Source organism: Rutidosis leptorrhynchoides, chromosome 7 (genome assembly GCF_046630445.1).
Source record: "Rutidosis leptorrhynchoides isolate AG116_Rl617_1_P2 chromosome 7, CSIRO_AGI_Rlap_v1, whole genome shotgun sequence".
NCBI classification, from domain to species: Eukaryota; Viridiplantae; Streptophyta; class Magnoliopsida; order Asterales; family Asteraceae; genus Rutidosis; species Rutidosis leptorrhynchoides.
The window spans coordinates 182568118-182588866 of NC_092339.1; the positions used below are offsets into that span (position 1 = coordinate 182568118).

Below are 20749 nucleotides of genomic sequence, written 5' to 3' on the forward strand. Positions count from 1 at the left end.
TGTTGTTGTTGTTGTTGGGCCGTTTGTTGTAGTTGCGATTGATGTTGCGATTATTGGGATAATTGTTGCGATTGCTGTTGTTGTTGTATTGGTGATTCTTATCACCGTTTTCCTCCCACTTTCTTTTGACTTGCTTCACATTGGCCTCTTCAGCAGTCTGTTCTTTAATTCTTTCTTCAATCTGGTTCACTAGTTTGTGAGCCATTCTACATGCCTGTTGTATGGAGGCGGGCTCGTGTGAACTTATATCTTCTTGGATTCTTTCCGGTAATCCTTTCACAAACGCGTCGATCTTCTCTTCCTCATCTTCGAATGCTCCCGGACACAATAGGCACAATTCTGTGAATCGTCTTTCGTACGTGGTAATATCAAATCCTTGGGTTCGTAACCCTCTAAGTTCTGTCTTGAGCTTATTGACCTCGGTTCTGGGACGGTACTTCTCGTTCATCAAGTGCTTGAATGCTGACCACGGTAGTGCGTACGCATCGTCTTGTCCCACTTGCTCTAGATAGGTATTCCACCATGTTAACGCAGAACCTGTGAAGGTATGCGTAGCGTACTTCACTTTTCCTCTTCAGTACACTTACTTATGGCAAACACCGATTCGACCTTCTCGGTCCACCGTTTCAATCCGATCGGTCCTTCGGTTCCATCAAATTCCAAAGGTTTGCAGGCAGTGAATTCTTTGTAGGTGCATCCTACACGATTTCCTGTACTGCTAGATCCAAGGTTATTATTGGTATGTAGCGCAGCCTGTACTGCGGCTATGTTTGAAGCTAGAAAAGTACGGAATTCCTCTTCATTCATATTCACGGTGTGTCGAGTAGTCGGTGCCATTTCCTTCAAAATAGTCAAATGGAACAAGTTAATCATACAGAATATTAAGAGTAGTTAATAGTATTTCGTAGCATAATATGAACTCATTTATAAAAGCTTTTTCTTCATATTAGCATTTTATAAGTTTAAATTCGGGTAGTACCTACCCGTTAAGTTCATACTTAGTAGCTAATATACAATTCAACTACTACAATTCTATATGAAAAACTGATTATAATAATATTTCGCGTTCAAACTTTTATACAATATTTTACAAACTTACAATACCGTTTATTTTACATAAAGCATGAAATATAGCACACAATAACTTTGATACAAGATAGTTGTGAAGATAATTCTAGCTAGTACACAAGTCGTTCAGCAAAGGCAATAAAGACACGTAATTCATACGTCCAGAAACAAGTCATGCATTCTGGTTTTACTAGGATTACTTCCCATCCTTGGTCTTGTGGAACATAACCGTTATGGCCGTTGATAAGACAGCGTGTTGTAACGTCGTCAAAAGGATGAGGGTTACGTAATGTCCAACAGTCCCGTAACAATCTAAAAACCTCATTTCTTACCCCAATTACCGACTCCGTCACTTGTGGGAACATTTTGTTTAATAGTTGTAGCCCAATGTTCTTGTTCTCACTTTGGTGAGAAGCGAACATTACTAATCCGTAAGCATAACATGCTTCTTTATGTTGCATGTTAGCCGCTTTTTCTAAATCACGAAGTCCAATATTCGGATATATTGAGTCAAAATAATTTCTTAACCCATTGCGTAAAATAGCATTTGGGTTCCCCGCAATATATGCGTCAAAGTAAACACATCGTAACTTATGGGTTTCCCAATGTGATATCCCCCATCTTTCAAACGAAAGTCTCTTATAAACCAAGACATTCTTGGAACGTTCTTCGAATGTCTTACAAACTGATCTCGCCTTAAATAGTTGTGCCGAGGAATTCTGACCGACTCTAGACAAGATTTCATCAATCATGTCTCCGGGTAGGTCTCTTAAAATATTGGGTTGTCTATCCATTTTGTATTTTTAAACTGTAAAATAGACAAGAGTTAGATTCATAAAAAAAATACTTATTAATACAAGCAATTTTTACATATATCATAAAGCATAAGCACACTATATTACATATATTACACCACACGAATACAACTATCTTATTCTGACTCGCTTGTTTCTTCTTCTTCGGTTTTGGTTCGTTTTGCCAAGTTTCTAGGGATATATGATGTTCCCCCAATACGAGCCGTAATTTTCCACATTGGTTTAGAAAAACCTGGTGATTTAGAGGTTCCCGGGTCATTGTTACAACTTAAGGACTTCGGGGGTTGACGATACATATAAAGTTCATTGGGGTTGGAATTAGATTTCTCTATTTTTATGCCCTTTCCCTTATTATTTTCTTTTGCCTTTTTAAATTCAGTTGGGGTAATTTCTATAACATCATCGGAATTCTCGTCGGAATCCGATTCATCGGAGAATTGGTAATCCTCCCAATATTTTGCTTCCTTGGCGGAAACACCATTGGTCATAATTAACCTTGGTCGGTTGGTTGAGGATTTTCTTTTACTTAACCGTTTTATTATTTCCCCCACCGGTTCTATTTCTTCATCCGGTTCCGATTCTTCTTCCGGTTCCGATTCTTCTTCCGGTTCCGACTCTTCTTCCGGTTCCTCTTCGGGAACTTGTGAATCAGTCCACGAATCATTCCAATTTACATTTGACTCTTCATTATTATTAGGTGAGTCAATGGGACTTGTTCTAGAGGTAGACATCTATCACATAATATCAAACACGTTAAGAGATTAATATATCACATAATATTCACATGTTAAAAATATATAGTTTCCAACAAAATTTGTTAAGCAATCATTTTTCAACTAAACACGGTCGAAGTCCAGACTCACTAATGCATCCTAACAAACTCGATAAGACACACTAATGCAAAATTCTGGTTCTCTAAGACCAACGCTCGGATACCAACTGAAATGTCCCGTTCTTATTGATTAAAAACGTTCCATATTAATTGATTTCGTTGCGAGGTTTTGACCTCTATATGAGACGTTTTTCAAAGGCTGCATTCATTTTAAAACAAACCATAACCTTTATTTCATCAATAAAGGTTTAAAAAGCTTTACGTAGATTATCAAATAATGATAATCTAAAATATCCTGTTTACACACGACCATTACATAATGGTTTACAATACAAATATGTTACAATAAAATAAGTTTCTTGAATGCAGTTTTTACACAATATCATACAAGCATGGACTCCAAATCTCGTCCTTATTTAAGTATGCGACAGTGGAAGTCTTAATAATCACCTGAGAATAAACATGCTTAAAACGTCAACAAAAATGTTGGTGAGTTATAGGTTTAACCTATATATATCAAATCATAATAATAGACCACAAGATTTCATATTTCAATACACATCCCATACATAGAGGTAAAAATCATTCATATGGTGAACACCTGGTAACCGACATTAACAAGATGCATATATAAGAATATCCCCATCATTCCGGGACACCCTTCGGATATGATATAAATTTCGAAGTACTAAAGCATCCGGTACTTTGGATGGGGTTTGTTAAGCCCAATAGATCTATCTTTAGGATTCGCGTCAATTAGGGTGTCTGTTCCCTAATTCTTAGATTACCAGACTTAATAAAAAGGGGCATATTCGATTTTGATAATTCAACCATAGAATGTAGTTTCACGTACTTGTGTCTATTTTGTAAATCATTTATAAAACCTGCATGTATTCTCATCCCAAAAATATTAGATTTTAAAAGTGGGACTATAACTCACTTTCACAGATTTTTACTTCGTCGGGAAGTAAGACTTGGCCACTGGTTGATTCACGAACCTATAACAATATATACATATATATCAAAGTATGTTCAAAATATATTTACAACACTTTTAATATATTTTGATGTTTTAAGTTTATTAAGTCAGCTGTCCTCGTTAGTAACCTACAACTAGTTGTCCACAATTAGATGTACAGAAATAAATCGATAAATATTATCTTGAATCAATCCACGACCCAGTGTATACGTATCTCAGTATTGATCACAACTCAAACTAGATATATTTTGGAATCAACCTCAACCCTGTATAGCTAACTCCAACATTCACATATAGAGTGTCTATGGTTGTTCCGAAATATATATAGATGTGTCGACATGATAGGTCAAAACATTGTATACGTGTCTATGGTATCTCAAGATTACATAATATACAATACAAGTTGATTAAGTTATGGTTGGAATAGATTTGTTACCAATTTTTCACGTAGCTAAAATGAGAAAAATTATCCAATCTTGTTTTACCCATAACTTCTTCATTTTAAATCCGTTTTGAGTGAATCAAATTGCTATGGTTTCATATTGAACTCTATTTTATGAATCTAAACAGAAAAAGTATAGGTTTATAGTCGGAAAAATAAGTTACAAGTCATTTTTGTAAAGGTAGTCATTTCAGTCGAAAGAACGACGTCTAGATGACCATTTTAGAAAACATACTTCCACTTTGAGTTTAACCATAATTTTTGGATATAGTTTCATGTTCATAATAAAAATCATTTTCTCAGAATAACAACTTTTAAATCAAAGTTTATCATAGTTTTTAATTAACTAACCCAAAACAGCCCGCGGTGTTACTACGACGGCGTAAATCCGGTTTTACGGTGTTTTTCGTGTTTCCAGGTTTTAAATCATTAAGTTAGCATATCATATAGATATAGAACATGTGTTTAGTTGATTTTAAAAGTCAAGTTAGAAGGATTAACTTTTATTTGCGAACAAGTTTAGAATTAACTAAACTATGTTCTAGTGATTACAAGTTTAAACCTTCGAATAAGATAGCTTTATATGTATGAATCGAATGATGTTATGAACATCATTACTACCTTAAGTTCCTTGGATAAACCTACTGGAAAAGAGAAAAATGGATCTAGCTTCAACGGATCCTTGGATGGCTCGAAGTTCTTGAAGCAGAATCATGACACGAAAACAAGTTCAAGTAAGATCATCACTTGAAATAAGATTGTTATAGTTATAGAAATTGAACCAAAGTTTGAATATGATTATTACCTTGTATTAGAATGATAACCTACTGTAAGAAACAAAGATTTCTTGAGGTTGGATGATCACCTTACAAGATTGGAAGTGAGCTAGCAAACTTGAAAGTATTCTTGATTTTATGAAACTAGAACTTTTGGAATTTATGAAGAACACTTAGAACTTGAAGATAGAACTTGAGAGAGATCAATTAGATGAAGAAAATTGAAGAATGAAAGTGTTTGTAGGTGTTTTTGGTCGTTGGTGTATGGATTAGATATAAAGGATATGTAATTTTGTTTTCATGTAAATAAGTCATGAATGATTACTCATATTTTTGTAATTTTATGAGATATTTCATGCTAGTTGCCAAATGATGGTTTCCAAATGTGTTAGGTGACTCACATGGGCTGCTAAGAGCTGATCATTGGAGTGTATATACCAATAGTACATACATCTAAAAGCTGTGTATTGTACGAGTACGAATACGGGTGCATACGAGTAGAATTGTTGATGAAACTGAACGAGGATGTAATTGTAAGCATTTTTGTTAAGTAGAAGTATTTTGATAAGTGTCTTGAAGTCTTTCAAAAGTGTATGAATACATATTAAAACACTACATGTATATACATTTTAACTGAGTTGTTAAGTCATCGTTAGTCGTTACATGTAAATGTTGTTTTGAAACCTTTAGGTTAACGATCTTGTTAAATGTTGTTAACCCAATGTTTATAATATCAAAAGAGATTTTAAATTATTATATTATCATGATATTATGATGTACGAATATCTCTTAATATGATATATATACATTAAATGTCGTTACAACGATAATCGTTACATATATGTCTCGTTTCAAAATCATTAAGTTAGTAGTCTTGTTTTTACATATGTAGTTCATTGTTAATATACTTAATGATATGTTTACTTATAATAATATCATGTTAACTATATATATAACCATATATATGTCATCATATAGTTTTTACAAGTTTTAACGTTCGTGAATCACCGGTCAACTTGGGTGGTCAATTGTCTATATGAAACCTATTTCAATTAATCAAGTCTTAACAAGTTTGATTGCTTAACATGTTGGAAACATTTAATTATGTAAATATCAATCTCAATTAATATATATAAACATGGAAAAGTTCGGGTCACTACATTTGCCATGTTGGCATGTTTATTCCACTAAGATATATGAACAATCACTTTTGGTTTTTTTATTGTATTGTTTAATGGCGCAAGTTATTTGCATGTTTATTAGCTTGTAAACAGTTATATTGGCAAGTTATTGGTACAAAGTTCTTGTCTTGTTTATTGGCACAATCAGCTTGTTTTTTTGGCACAATCTGTTTTTACCACGATCTGCACAACATAACTTTTTATTGGCACAAGATGATAAGTCACATCACAATAAATAAGATTTGATACTTTCTCTATTCTCTTACAACCCACTTATCAACTCAGTCATCCGGTCCATACCCGAGTCGAACACATCAAGATCGTTTGTGCGCCACTCTTTCGAGATCTTCATCTACAACTGGGCAATTCATGATATCCGGACCGAAGAGCGAACAACTCAACGTCAACATCTCACCCCAAGTACACACTCGCGCTTAAGACTATTAACGGAAACCATACTATTAACGGTTGACGGAATGATGCTTGATCATAGATAAATATAAATATAAATGTAAATGTAAATTATATAAATATAAATGTAAATTATAAAATATAAAATATAAAATATAGGAATATATAAAAGATAAAAAATATAAAAAAAATTTAACAATATAAATAAATATAAATATTAAATATTAAATTATAAATAATCATTAAATATTAAATATAATAAATAAAATTTTCATAGAATGTGAGCTCATCCATTTTGACTTATTTTTTATTTTCTCTTTCTCTTTTGATTTTAATTTTAATTTTAATTTAATTTAATTTAAAATAAATTTAATTTAATCAATTACATTTATTATCTTCCAATTCGACAACACTCCGTGTATATCATCTTCATCATCATCCCGAATCCTAAAACCTTTTCTTTACAGTCCTGGTTTATTTATTAATTTATATATGTTAATAATTGATAATTGATTGAGCATATATATTATATATATTTATATTTATATTTATATTTATATATGGGTGTCGAAGGTGAGTCCACTCAAACGGCCGTTAACGGTGGTAATACGACAGAGATCGCCCTCAACATCCGTTGCTCTAACGGAAATAAGTTTTCCGTCCGATCCACTCTCCAATCAACCGTCGTTTCTTTTAAAGATCTTATTGCACAAAACTGCGATGTTCCTGCTAATCAACAGCGCTTGATTTATAAAGGAAGAATCTTAAAAGATGATCAAACCCTAGATAGTTATGGTAATCAATCAATTTATATGTATATATTCCTTTTATTATTTGTTGATTGTTACTGCGATAATAATTGTTATTATTTTCTGCCTGAATTTAAATTATAATGTGTTGTTAGTTTAGTTATGCATTGCTAATTAGATAATGTATAGTATAATCACAATAGAGATAGTATTTAGCCCTAACAATATAATCTTCTTAATCGTATAGATATAGATACTAGCCTCCAGTGAACATTGCTTTCTGAGCAAGTAAGGAGTAGAGAAAATAACATTTGACAGTAACCAGTGGCCGAACTTGAACTCGAAAAAAAAAACTTATTTTTTTGTAAAATTTTTGTTGTTTCAGTGTAAAAATTTTTTCCCGTTAAATCCAGGTGGGGCGGATACCCACTTTATAATACCCTATGTTCTGCCACTGGCAGTAACATGTATTTTGGTTCCACTCATCTGGTTTTTCAGTTTTCCAGCTTAATGATTATATGATTAATGCTATATATTTATGTGATTCGAGTAGATTATCGAATCTGGTTATATGTAAATATTAAAGTCTTAAGGTTTTAAGAGTAAAAAGCATTATACGAGTTAAAGTTTTATCTGAAGTACATTTAGATCTAATATGTCTAGTTTACCTACTTAAATTCTAATTATCCAAAAGGAATGCTATTGATTTTATGAAGATAGTTTTTCTATAAGTGGTTTTAAAATGTATTCCATATCGGATAGGGAGGTGATCCTCACACACCATTTTTTGATCCATGTACACCTAATTACCTATTATACCCTTAATTGTAGTTAGAATAATAATAATATAAGTTCAACTCCCTAGATTAATTTAGGGGTATAATTGTGAGTTTATAAGACAAAAGTGTACTTGAATCAATAGTGGTGTGTGAGGATCACCTCCCGATAGGGGAGGTTTTCATATTATTCTATTTTGCATGTTGGCTAAATACTTTAATGTGCTGTAGGCCTTCAAGCTGATCATACAATTCATATGGTGCGTGGTTCTGCTCCTCCACCAACTACCAGTGCACCTGCTTCTGTTAATACTAATGCTCCCTCAGTTGGTTCTCAAGGTGTTGGTTCAAATGAAGGACTAGGGTTAGGTGGTGCTGGTGCTGGGGCCGGTGCACCCTTATTTCCCGGACTTGGTTTGGGTGGACTTGGGGGCTCGTTTGGATCTGGACTACCTGAATTTGAGCAAGTCCAGCAGCAACTAACTCAGAATCCGAATATGATGAGAGACATGATGAACATGCCAGCAATTCAAAACATATTAAATAACCCAGAAATCATGCGTGGAATGATCATGAACAACCCTCAGATGCGTGATATCATTGATCGTAATCCCGAGCTTGCTCATATTTTTAATGATCCTGCAATTCTTAGGCAAACACTTGAAGCAGCCCGAAACCCCGAGCTTATGCGTGAGATGATGCGTAATACTGACCGGGCAATGAGTAATATTGAATCGTCTCCTGAGGGTTTCAATATGCTTAGACGTATGTATGAAAATGTTCAAGAACCGTTTCTTAATGCAACAACAGCAGGTGGAAATAATCCAAATGAGTCCGGAGCTAACCCGTTTGCTGCTTTACTCGGGAACCAGGGTGCTGTTGCTAACAATCCTACAGCAGCAACAGGCACAGAAACAACTCCGGTGTCTGCAGCTCCTAATTCTAACCCACTTCCCAACCCTTGGGGTGGTACTACAGGTAATAAATCTAGTCCTTTTTTTCGTGCGACTGGAATTAAATATATTATCACATGGTCTGATTGGATGTATATTTACAAAATTGGATTTAATCAAATCTCAAAAAACCACAACTTCAATCAATTAAAGGATTTTATTAATCATGCTTGTCCAACCCATTGGAATTTATACGTTACTTTTTCTTTTTCTTTTTTTTTTTTTTTTTTAATTTGTATTTTTCGAATCATTTCTTTTCTGCTATGCACTTTGTTTTCAAATTTATTTTTTTGGTTCTGTTTACTTATAATTGAAATACTGTTGATAATAACTTGAGGCTTTATTCCATATTATGTATCCAGTACAATGTAGGTTTTTGTGTACATTTTCTTATGAAAAACAAGTAAGAGTTAAAGAAGTGTTCAATATAGTGTAATTATGTTATTTTTTATTACATTCCTGATTGTATTACAGATTACAAATATACAGTATATAATAGGAACGATATTGAATTCCTTTCCATTTTCTTGTCAACTAAAGTCATTACTGTTCTCAATTACTTCAGGCCTTTTTTGACGGACTCTCTCTTTAAAAACATTATGCAAACTGAAGAGTCCCTATTATTATTTTTATATATATTATTATAGCCTTAGTGTGCTGATTTTTCTTATGGTGCAATTTATAAGGTGGTGCCCAACCAAATGCTGGTACCAGAGCACCAAATGTGTCCGGGCTAGGTGGTCTTGGTCTACCGGGGTTAGACCGCCCAGGTAGCATGCCAGACATGAGTCAGCTTATGCAAAACCCAGCTGTGTCGCAGATGATGCAAACCTTGCTTTCTAATCCACAGTATATGGATCAGGTATGCTAAACAGGCTATGCTATGTTAGAAATGTCGTAACTACTTCCAGCCACTTATGATAATCGCCACCGTTTGAAACATATCTTAATGCATGAAGTTTAAATTTTTAACCACTAATATTCACCGCTATATACATATTCTATACATTAAACGTTACATTCTAGTTTAAAAATAGTAAACGTTAATACCTCCATGTATGCAAGTGTAGATCGTGAACCAAAACCCTCAACTTCGCAGTATGTTTGATGCTAATCCTCAGCTTAGAGAAATGATGCAAAATCCAGAAATTCTTCGACAGTTGGCTTCTCCTCAAATGATGCAGGTATACATACAACTTAGGGAACAATATTATATATTATTATATGTATTTATATATAACGAGGGAAAAAAGATCTGCATGTTGCTGTGGATAACGGCTTCGCATCTACAGCTTAAACTTACAAAAAAGTAATTGAATCATGCTTACGTCAGCATGACGTCAGAGATGGCTTAATGTAGACACCGACCACCCTATTGTTTTGAGTGTGCAAAACGACACTCATTGGGGGTATCTTTTAGTATACTTGGGTAATGTTGGATCTTACCAATTTTTGTTCGTGTAATTTATATTTTCCACAGCAAATGATGTCCCTACAGCAACTTCTACCTCAGCTTAACCAGCAGCAATCACCTTTGTAAGTTGAAAAAATATGAATTAAGTTATGAATTTGCTTGTTTAACTAGCTTAAACCATTACATATCTGTTTCAGGGATCCTACCCAGACCGGTGCTAATACAGGTACAAACCTGGTCATTTGTCGTATGTTATCAACGTTCTGATCATATCATGTCATATTGATATTGTTTTGTGTTTGCAAACTTAAGGAATGCAAAACAATATGGGTTTGGATATGCTAATGAATATGTTTGGTGGACTTGGAGCTGGTGGCATGTCTGCTTCAAATGTGCCTGATGGTAATACTTTACTCTATGATTATTTTGGGGTTAGAAATCATCTTCATAGGAGCTGCAAAAGAATAAAAAACAAAAAACAACGATTATATAATGGTTAAATAAGTTGCCTGTTGAATGATTTTTTAACTTAATTTAATCGTCTACTCCTTATAAACGGGTCTTCTATTTTCTCGTAAAGCTGGAAGTTGTTAGGACGTAGGCACTGGGAAATCTATTTTTGTTACTTTTTAGTTTTACTTCAGTTGCCCTTCCTGTATTTTCATAGCCTTTTCACTATACTTATTATATTATATGCCCCTTTGAGAAGAACCTCACGGTATCCTTTGTGTATAATACTTGTCTGCACTATAGATTTTCGGCTATGTCTAATAAATATACAGAGGTCATATATGAAAAAGTCCAATACTACTAAAGAACGTTATATCTTTATCTTTATCTTATGATGGTAGAAACAATTAAAAAAAAAAAAAAGAACCATTTTTTAATCTGCACAGCCAATTTTCACATTCTGGACAACTTAATCATCTTAATTGAACTGTAATTCATTGATGGGATCACATCAAAATGTGTTGTAGCCTTAGTCTTAGCTTATATAATTGGTATTATCCTTTTGCAGAACTTGGAATTACTTGGCAAAAACCCAGTCAAACTTGGCCAAAACTCGGGATTACTCGAAATTTTAGTCAAAACTCGGATTTTCTCGAAAAATCAAAGTCAAACTTTGTCAACATCTGAGTACTCCCGAGTTGCCGAGTACTTCCTAATAACCGATTACTCCCCGAGTAGCGATTTTTGCAACCTTGATTCTTAGCTTCTATATCAAAATGTTACGTATTCCATCACTGCGGCCCTAGCGCTTTTGTTACAATGATTATTGTTTTCTTCATGCAGTGCCCCCAGAAGAACTTTATGCAACTCAATTATCACAGCTCCAAGAGATGGGGTTCTTTGATACCCAAGAGAATATCAGGGCGTTACGTGCTACTCGGGGTAATGTTAATGCTGCTGTGGAGAGACTTTTGGGAAACTTTGGTCCGTAATGTGGTGGTGTTTTGTTTTATCTGGAGACATCTGGGCTTGTAACACGATTCGGTTTTTAAGTATTCTTTGTAGCCAAAGGGAGAAGGAATATGGATTTTCGTTAAAGGGAGGTGTGTGTGTGTGAATAATAATGGAAATATTATTATAACTTTTCTTTCGCCGGTGGAAAAACGACTTCCCTTAAACAAAACCTTTTCTTGTTTACTGTACAAACTGATTTGATAGTTCATCGCTGTTTTGAGGTGTTCGTTGAAAGATCGCTTATGTATGCATCTATTAATATGATATCTTTCTCTAAATGTATCTGCCTTCAAGCTTTAAGCTGTGTGTTTGAAATTTTGTCCACTTGCTCATGAATATCTACTAATAAATAGTCAAGATTGATTCAGTATCAATCAAATTTTGCTTAATAATGTGATATGAACACATGACGTGATCAATTGGTGCGGTAATGGTTCAAAGAACATGCTTTCTTGGTACTTCAAATTCAACCCAAGCACATTTGATAGAGTTCCTCCTTTTTTTTTGTAAAACTATATATCTACTCTTTTTTTGGTCTTAAATTGTCAATGCTAATTCTACTAAATCATTTTGCTTGTTATAGTTTTCTTTTATTTTACTGTGGTGGTATAGAATAATGACTTCATCCTCATTTTAAACTTAAGGTTTATAGTTTGAGTGTGTAGTATACTAGTATGTATTCAACTTTTAAAGTTGTCATTTAACTTATGCTCTCTATTTTTTTTCTTATTATGTTCAAATAATAAATAAATACGTCGTCTCTATTCTGAATAATTTATTATTGATATATTAATGTTTGTTGTATATGTGTAATGTAATGCTTAATGTGTTAGCGTCTGAAACTCTGAATGTTAAAAAAAGAAAAGAAAACAACCATATATGACGTGATAAAATAAATTCATTATTATTCATTGTACTATTAGTCATAAAATCGGAATCAAACGCAGGCTTACAAACAACATGTCAACATGCAACAAATATACAATAGGCGATCTTATAACATTGCATTTATCTTGTATATCCGAGAGTTGGGGGAATATATACACTCTCTAAATACAATCTTGTTGACTCATTTATGATAAATAAAAAGTAATATACCATCACTTTTTAAATAAATTAAACAAGCAGAATGTAAGTATATATGTTGGATGGTTTCGACGCATACAACGTAAAATGTGTAAAGTTCTGTACATTATCGAACTAAGCCCCATGATTATTTTAAAATCTTTAACTTATGAATCAAACAACCATATTTTCATTCTTTTTTTATCATTAACTTATGGTTTCTACCAACCGTTTTGTGCTTTCGGATTACTCGGGTATAGATGAGCCTTTCAATCGACAAGTTGAGGTGATTGCGAATGTTAGGTTAACGAGCCATCTTCTTCTGTATATGATGATCACTATGTTTTTGTTAAGAGTGCGGCTTCAACTCCTTTTGAAGGTGTTGAGTCTGTTGTTACTTCACGGGTCGTTGCGTCTATTGTTCCGCCTTCTAATATCTCTGGCTCTGGGTTGACGTTTGGTTCACTTTCTGAAGAGGACCTTTTGATTGAGATACTAGTGGGTACTAGTAATGTTGTTTTGTCTCATGGTGCTCCGTTGAGCACAGGCTTTAAAGATGTGGATGCTCAGATTCCTATGTTGAGTGATGTGTTAGACTGATATGTTGCATATGTTTTATATTAATGTTATTAGCCCATGTTTTATAAGGGCTCATTATTAGTCCATTAGGGTTATTATTTAGATGGCTATATATTGTGGTCATTCTTCAATTGTAAGGCATTCAATCAATATAAAATATTCCGTATCACTTAAGTGTTCAATATGGTATCAGTAGCCGGAAAGGAGCCGTCGTATGTATCCTACCATATTTTCTTTTCTTATTGGTGAGTGCAACTTACCTTTTACCAACCGACATCTTCTTATCACATACGAGTACTTTTTAGTTTTTTATTGAAAACACCACATGACTATCAATTAGGTAAGTGATTGCAATTTTTTTTTATTCGCTTGTCTTTACCACACTCCACATCTTCAATAAATTAGTACTTAATTTTGTGAAGAAATTGTCTTAAATCACCAACAAAGCTATACGTGGGTTTATTTTCTTTTTCTGGTGGGCCGCAATCAGACAATTTATCAAGTCAGTCTTTGAAAGAAAAAAAAAATAAGGGATCAGTGGATCACGTCAAGCATCAAGTATTATCATGGTGAACTCCTCACAGACACACCTTTTACAGCTTATAGATGCTCAACAAAACCTAATAAATCAATATGCATTGGCTCAACAATATCAAAACAACCAACGTATTTGTTACCCAAATCACAAGCCCAATCCCTCCACTATAATTGGGCCGCAACAACAGTTTAATGTTCAGCCCAATATGCAAGCTCAACAACCATTATTTTTTGGACAACTGACACTTCAGTCCAATTGCCAACAACAAATCAATGGGCCTAAACAGGCGTACACCTGCCAACAGCCTACTACCCTCCAAGATTAGTTGGAATATGGATACAGGTGCGTCTTCTCATCTTACCTCCAGCATTAATAATCTTGGTACCGTATTTAATCATCGCTTATATCCTTCCGTTGTTGTTGGTGACGGGAGTTCTATCCCGGTTACCAACACTGGTCATAGTGTGTTGTCTACTATTCATCGACCCCTTCACCTTAATAATATCCTTGTTACTCCAAATATTGTCAAAAACCTCATTTCTGTTCCCCAATTTACCCGTGATAATAAGGTTTCTGTTAATTTTGACGAGTTTGATTTTTCTGTTAAAGATTATTTGACTCGCCGCCTCCTACTCCGATGTGATAGTACCGGAGATCTCTACCCCTTCACGACTCCAGCTCCGCAACCCATCCATCAAGCTCTTCTCGCAACTCCAATTACATGGCATCAACGCCTTGGACATCCCAACAATGATACTTTCCGTCATCTTGTCTCTAATTATTCAATAGCTTGTAGTAAAACGAAGTCTCCGACGCTTTGTCATGCATGTCAGCTTGGCAAATATTTGAGACTTCCATTTTCCGTTTCTAGTTCTAATGTTAGTTACACATTTGACATTGTTCACTCGGATTTGTGGACTTCTCCAATTCCGAGCCTTAGTGGTTTCAAATATTATGTTATCTTCTTGGATCATTATTCTCATTATTTGTGGGTTTATCCCTTACGTAACAAATCTAATACATTTAATAAATTTTTTCAATTTCGTGCTTATGTAAAAACACAATTTAATTGCGAAATTAAAGCTTTACAATGCGACCTCGGTGGTGAATTTGATAATACTCTACTCCATCAGTTATTCCTGTCTATTGGCATCCAAATTCGCTTATCATGTCCCCAAACTTCCCAACAAAATGGGAAATCCGAACGCATGATCCGTACCATAAATAACCTCATTCGCACATTACTATTCCAAGCGCATCTCCTACCCACTTTCTGGGTTGAATCCCTTCACATGGCCACCTATCTCCTAAATCTTTTACCCTCGTCTGACATCAATAACGAAATCCCTCACACTCGCCTTCACAAATACAAACCTAACTACTCTACTCTCCGGGTATTCGGCTGTCTATGTTATCCGCACCTCAACACCACCAACAAACTCGCCCCTCGTTCGACCCCTTGCATCTTTCTCGGGTATCCTTCTAACCATCGCGGGTACCACTGTCTTGATCTTTCCACTAACAAGATCATTCTTTCTCTCCACGTCACTTTTGACGAAACATCTTTTCCGTACGGCTCCATGACTCTCACCCAACCTCCCTCCTATACATTTCTTGACCCACCACCTAAACTATTATCTCGCAACCTAGATGATACTACTTCTCCTGTCACTCCCACACCCACACCTCAACCTCCTCCTTCTCCTCCTCCTCCTCCCCCTCCTCCTCCTCCTTTTCCTCCCCCAGTAATTGCACCATCTCCTACTCATGCTCCCCCAACTGCTACTTCTACTCATCCGATGGTCACCCGTCATCGTCTTGGAACTACTAAACCTGTTCAACATCTAAATCTTCTCGTTTCCTACCCCTCTCCTACACCAAAAATGTACTCTCATGCCCTTAACGACCCTAATTGGCATAAGGCTATGACCGAAGAATATAATGCTTTAATTAACAATGGTACTTGGACTCTTGTGCCTCGCCCATTGGACACGAACATAGTTCGCTCCATGTGGTTGTTTAAGAACAAGTTAAATGCAGATGGTTCGTTAAGCAGATATAAGGCGCGACTAGTTGCTAATGGTCGCAGCCAACAGGTCGGTATTGATTGTGATGAGACTTTCAGCCCAGTTGTTAAACCGACCACTATTAGGACTGTTCTCAGCCTTGCCGCTTCCCGACACTGGCCCGTTCATCAGCTGGATGTGAAGAATGCGTTCTTTCATGGACATCTCTCTGAGACATTATACATGCACCAACCTCCGGGGTTTTGGGATCCTGCTCGCCTAGATCATGTCTGCCTTCTACAGAAGTCTCTATATGGGTTGAAGCAGGCGCCTCGGGCTTGGTTCCAGAGATTCACCGGGTATGCTCAGTGTGATGACCCGAGAATTTCCGACCAAATTTAAACTTAATCTTTATATGATTTCGATACGATAAGCAAAGTATGTAATGTTGAGTCTAGAAAACATTGAAACAATGTTCATATATTCAATTGACCTTCGACTGCTCTCGACGATTCACGAACAATTATTTGTAAATAGATATGTGTGTATGTATATATAAATAATAATTTGAAATATAATATAAACGATTATAACACTCGATGATTATTTAATCAAATTAAGAAATGGTAGTTATATTAATTTCTTTAAAATAAATATTAATATTAATATCAGTATTAATAATACTATTAAAATTATAATGCATAGATATATAATTTGATACATGTAAATTGAAACATTATTATTATTATTAATTAGTATTATTATTATTAATATAATTATAATTATAATATAATTATTATTATTACTTATTAAAATATATTAAATATAAAATATATTAGACAGATGAAATCCAAATCACTTAAGATCAATTTTTTTAATATTTTGTGTCTTGTCTGAATCTATTAGCTTTCAATATCAACTCTTACATCCCCTTAATTTCCTGATTTCATGAGATTTAGTGTCGCCCCACTAACACAATCGATCGATTCATATTACTGTACCTGATTGATAATACTGTGCTATTTTTTTTTTTTTTAATATTGATTTCTCTTCCTTATATGTATACTCTTACATATTATGTTCTTAAAATTCAGTTTTAGTCAGTGAAGTTCCATTACACACGATCATCAAACCTTGCAAACTATCTCTACCTCCATCAACACATTAAGAACCATCACCTTTTTCCACTCATCCACCGTCGACTACAAATACATATGTTTCTATTCTGTTTCGAGTTGTCACCACCATAAAGATTTCGCCACTCTTGCCATCACCTTTATCAAACCATCTTTCCGTTTACTTTCAAATTAGAACCAAGAACCAAAACACATCACCTTCATCATCTCTCTTTCACTTTCTCGCTCTCTACAAAATTGCTGCAACTCCTCAAAGGTTTTTGCTACAAATCCTCTTCTGTTTTTCGCTGTATAAATTAATACACTTCAATTTGTTTGATGTCTGCTAGTCATTGTTATTTTATGGAGCAATCTAACAAAAAGAATGAGGAGAATATGCCCATAAATATAGTGGCCAACTTGGATATAGGATTTAGGAATATGCAGCGTTTTTTTTTAATATACATGTGGGATTAGGTGGAAATTATGGCCGACACATTCAAGCATGTATCCATTGGAATGATTAAAAGTAATTGAAGGTTAGGTTGCCGACATGTATCACTTCTTTAGCACTAGTGGAGCGATTTTTTTTTTTATTTGAAGGGCCAATAAACGATTTAATTGCTACAAGAATTCCATAATGGGAAGCAACACATAATATACTTTTTCGATTAGTATATTAATTAGAGTGTCGATTGATCAATTGATTATGATTGCCACGATAAAGATAAATGATATTTATAATAATGAGTTTGAGTTGTAAAGTAGATGTGATAGAGAAGGTAATCTGGTTCCTAAGCTAACGTAAATGAATCGGACCACAGGAGTATTAGTCGGGCTGTAAAAATTAGTTGGGCTTAGTTAACAACTCGGGTCACTATTTAATCATTAAGTGGGCTGCCTTTTATATAACGAACTATTACGGATTATATATGTATTATGGCATGCTCTACCAGAAAGAAGACAGTCGGAAGGGTGGCTAGGTATGATTGTAAGGGAACTTAAGGTCGCTGGTTCAAGCCTTGGTTGAGTCTTTTTTTTTCTGTTAAAGAAGAACATGGAACTCAGGAGAGTGTGGGTTAAAAAGATTAGGATATGAAACAATATAGAAAAATTGAAGATAGATGGATGGGTTAAGGGATGTTTTGGGTTTACAAGAGGTCGCGGGTTCGAGTCCCGTCTTGGGCAGTTTAATTTTTGTAGCCTATTTTGAGGTAATTACTTATCATAATAATTATTATTATTATCTTTATTATTATTGTTATTATTATTAATTAATATTGTTAAGGTTATCATTTAGGAAGTATTATTATAATTATCTTAGCAAGATTAATAAATGAGGTATTAATAAGATTCATAGAAATATTATTATTATCATTAACAACATTATTATTATTTTTATGATTATGAATATAAAGATTTTAGATACACATATTATTATGAAAATGGTTAAAATTACAATTTAGTTACATCTTAAATGAATTATAAATAAAATTATTAGTATTATCATTAAAATTATTATTTTCATTGTTGAACCTAATTATTATTATTATTATCACTATTTTAGTATATTTGTGATTATTAGCTTAACAGACAAATGATAGGTATTTAAAAATATATTTATTATAAATATCATAACAATACTACATACTGTATTTTTATATAAAATGTTATCATCTAAAATATTCATCAAGATAGATATAGTATAAATATATATTTTAATATATTATAGATAACAATATAAACACATATAAATATTAATACATTGTATATATAACATTAGGTTATAATTTATACTAACATATTATAATAACACTAGTAATTATATACAAATTTACTCGATTACCAATATATGTGTTAATATGTATATACATAATATAGGTTCGTGAATCCGAGGCCAACCCTGCATTGTTCAATATAGTCATATGTATTTTTACTACAAAATACATTAGGTGAGTTCATTTGATTCCCTTTTACTCTTTACATTTTTTGGGACTGGGAATACATGCGCTATTTTTACAACTGCTTTATTAAATGCTTTTGAAATAAATTTTGAACTGCGAATACATGCAAATGCTTTATTAACTGTTTTACAATATTTATATGTGTGAGTTTCCTTTGCCTTTTTACCCTTTATATTTTTGGGCTGAGAATACATGCGCTGCTTTTATAACTGTTTTACGAAATAGACACGAGTAAATGAAACTACATTCTATGGCTGGATTATTAAACCGAATATGCCCTTTTTAGTCTGGTAATCTAAGAATTAGGGAACAGACACCCTAATTGACGCGAATCCTAAAGATAGATCTATCGGGCCCAACAAGCCCCATCCAAAGTACCGGATGCTTTAGTACTTCGAAATTTATATCATGTCCGAAGGAGGATCCCGGAATGATGGGGATATTCTTATATGCATATTGTGAATGTCGGTTACCAGGTGTTCAATCCATATGAATGATATTTTTGTCTCTATGCATGGGACGTATGATTATGAGAAATGGAAGTATGAAATCTTGTGGTCTATTAAAATTATGAAATGATTATTAATGTTAAACTTATGAACTCACCAATCTTTTGGTTGACACTTGAAAGCATGTTTATTCTCAGGTATGAAAGAAACGTTCCGCTGTGCATTTGCTCATTTTAAAGACAGTATTTGGAGTCGATCATCGCAATGGAACCAGTTGTTGGCGACTTCGTCCAGATGGTTTAGGACGGGTCCTTTCAGTTGGTATCAGAGCGATGGTCTTAGCGAACCATGTCTGCATTAGTGTGCCTAACTGATAAGTCGTTAGGATACATTATTGAGTCTGGACTTCGACCGTGTCTACATATCAAAAGTTTTTGCTTATCATTTTGTGTCAAAAATTACCTGCTTATCATTCTTAGAGAATCATTTGCTTATCATTCTTAGTCTAGACACGTTTTACTGCATTGACTGCATAAATAGTGTATAGACAAAATTCATATCTTAGCGTATCTGTTACTGTAGATCTTGCCTGATATCTTTCGTAAATTTCTCCGTAATTTAAGGGATTCTGGTACTATATATATCTATGTAAATTATGCATTGAGAATACCATCCAACTATCAATTACTATCACTAAACTCTTCATATCAAAAAAAAAAATCTTTCCTGAGATCGCGTAAGATGGCCTCTACGAATCGATCAAATTCCTCTGACTCCGAAGACAGCGTGACAGGAGCACATCAATCAATCAACTATCGTGATTACTGGAGAAAATGGGGGTGGGTTCGCGACATACTCACTCTATGGAGAAGGGAAGAAGGTACTCCATATCATGAATCGAATCTACCACCTAACCTTGGAGTACTCGACCCGCTCACTGGCGAACCTGTTCGCAACACCGTTTATACCCTTTTTGCCAGAATTTTTCGTCTTGAGACTACCATTAATGGAACTAGAAAAGATATCCAATCTCTACCTCACATTGATAACCAACCAGGGTTAGTAGAAGAAGTTAAAGAACTCCGAGCTCGAGTGTTAACTTTAGAGAGCACGGTACACAGTCTGCAAACACCAGCAGTATCACCAACACCAGTCACATCACCAACCTTAGCA

The 20749-nt window shown here is 34.2% G+C and overlaps 1 protein-coding gene across 1 annotated transcript; it reads left to right on the forward strand.

The window, feature by feature from the left end:
• Positions 1-6897: 6897 nt before the first annotated feature.
• On the forward strand, positions 6898-11996 carry LOC139856883 (ubiquitin domain-containing protein DSK2a-like). The gene is made up of 8 exons (XM_071845601.1): positions 6898-7299; positions 8261-9007; positions 9669-9844; positions 10053-10166; positions 10463-10518; positions 10594-10622; positions 10709-10798; positions 11690-11996. The coding sequence occupies exons 1-8, from the start codon at positions 7065-7067 to the stop codon at positions 11836-11838; spliced, it is 1596 nt and encodes a 531-aa protein (XP_071701702.1). The 5' UTR covers positions 6898-7064; the 3' UTR covers positions 11839-11996.
• Positions 11997-20749: the final 8753 nt, after the last annotated feature.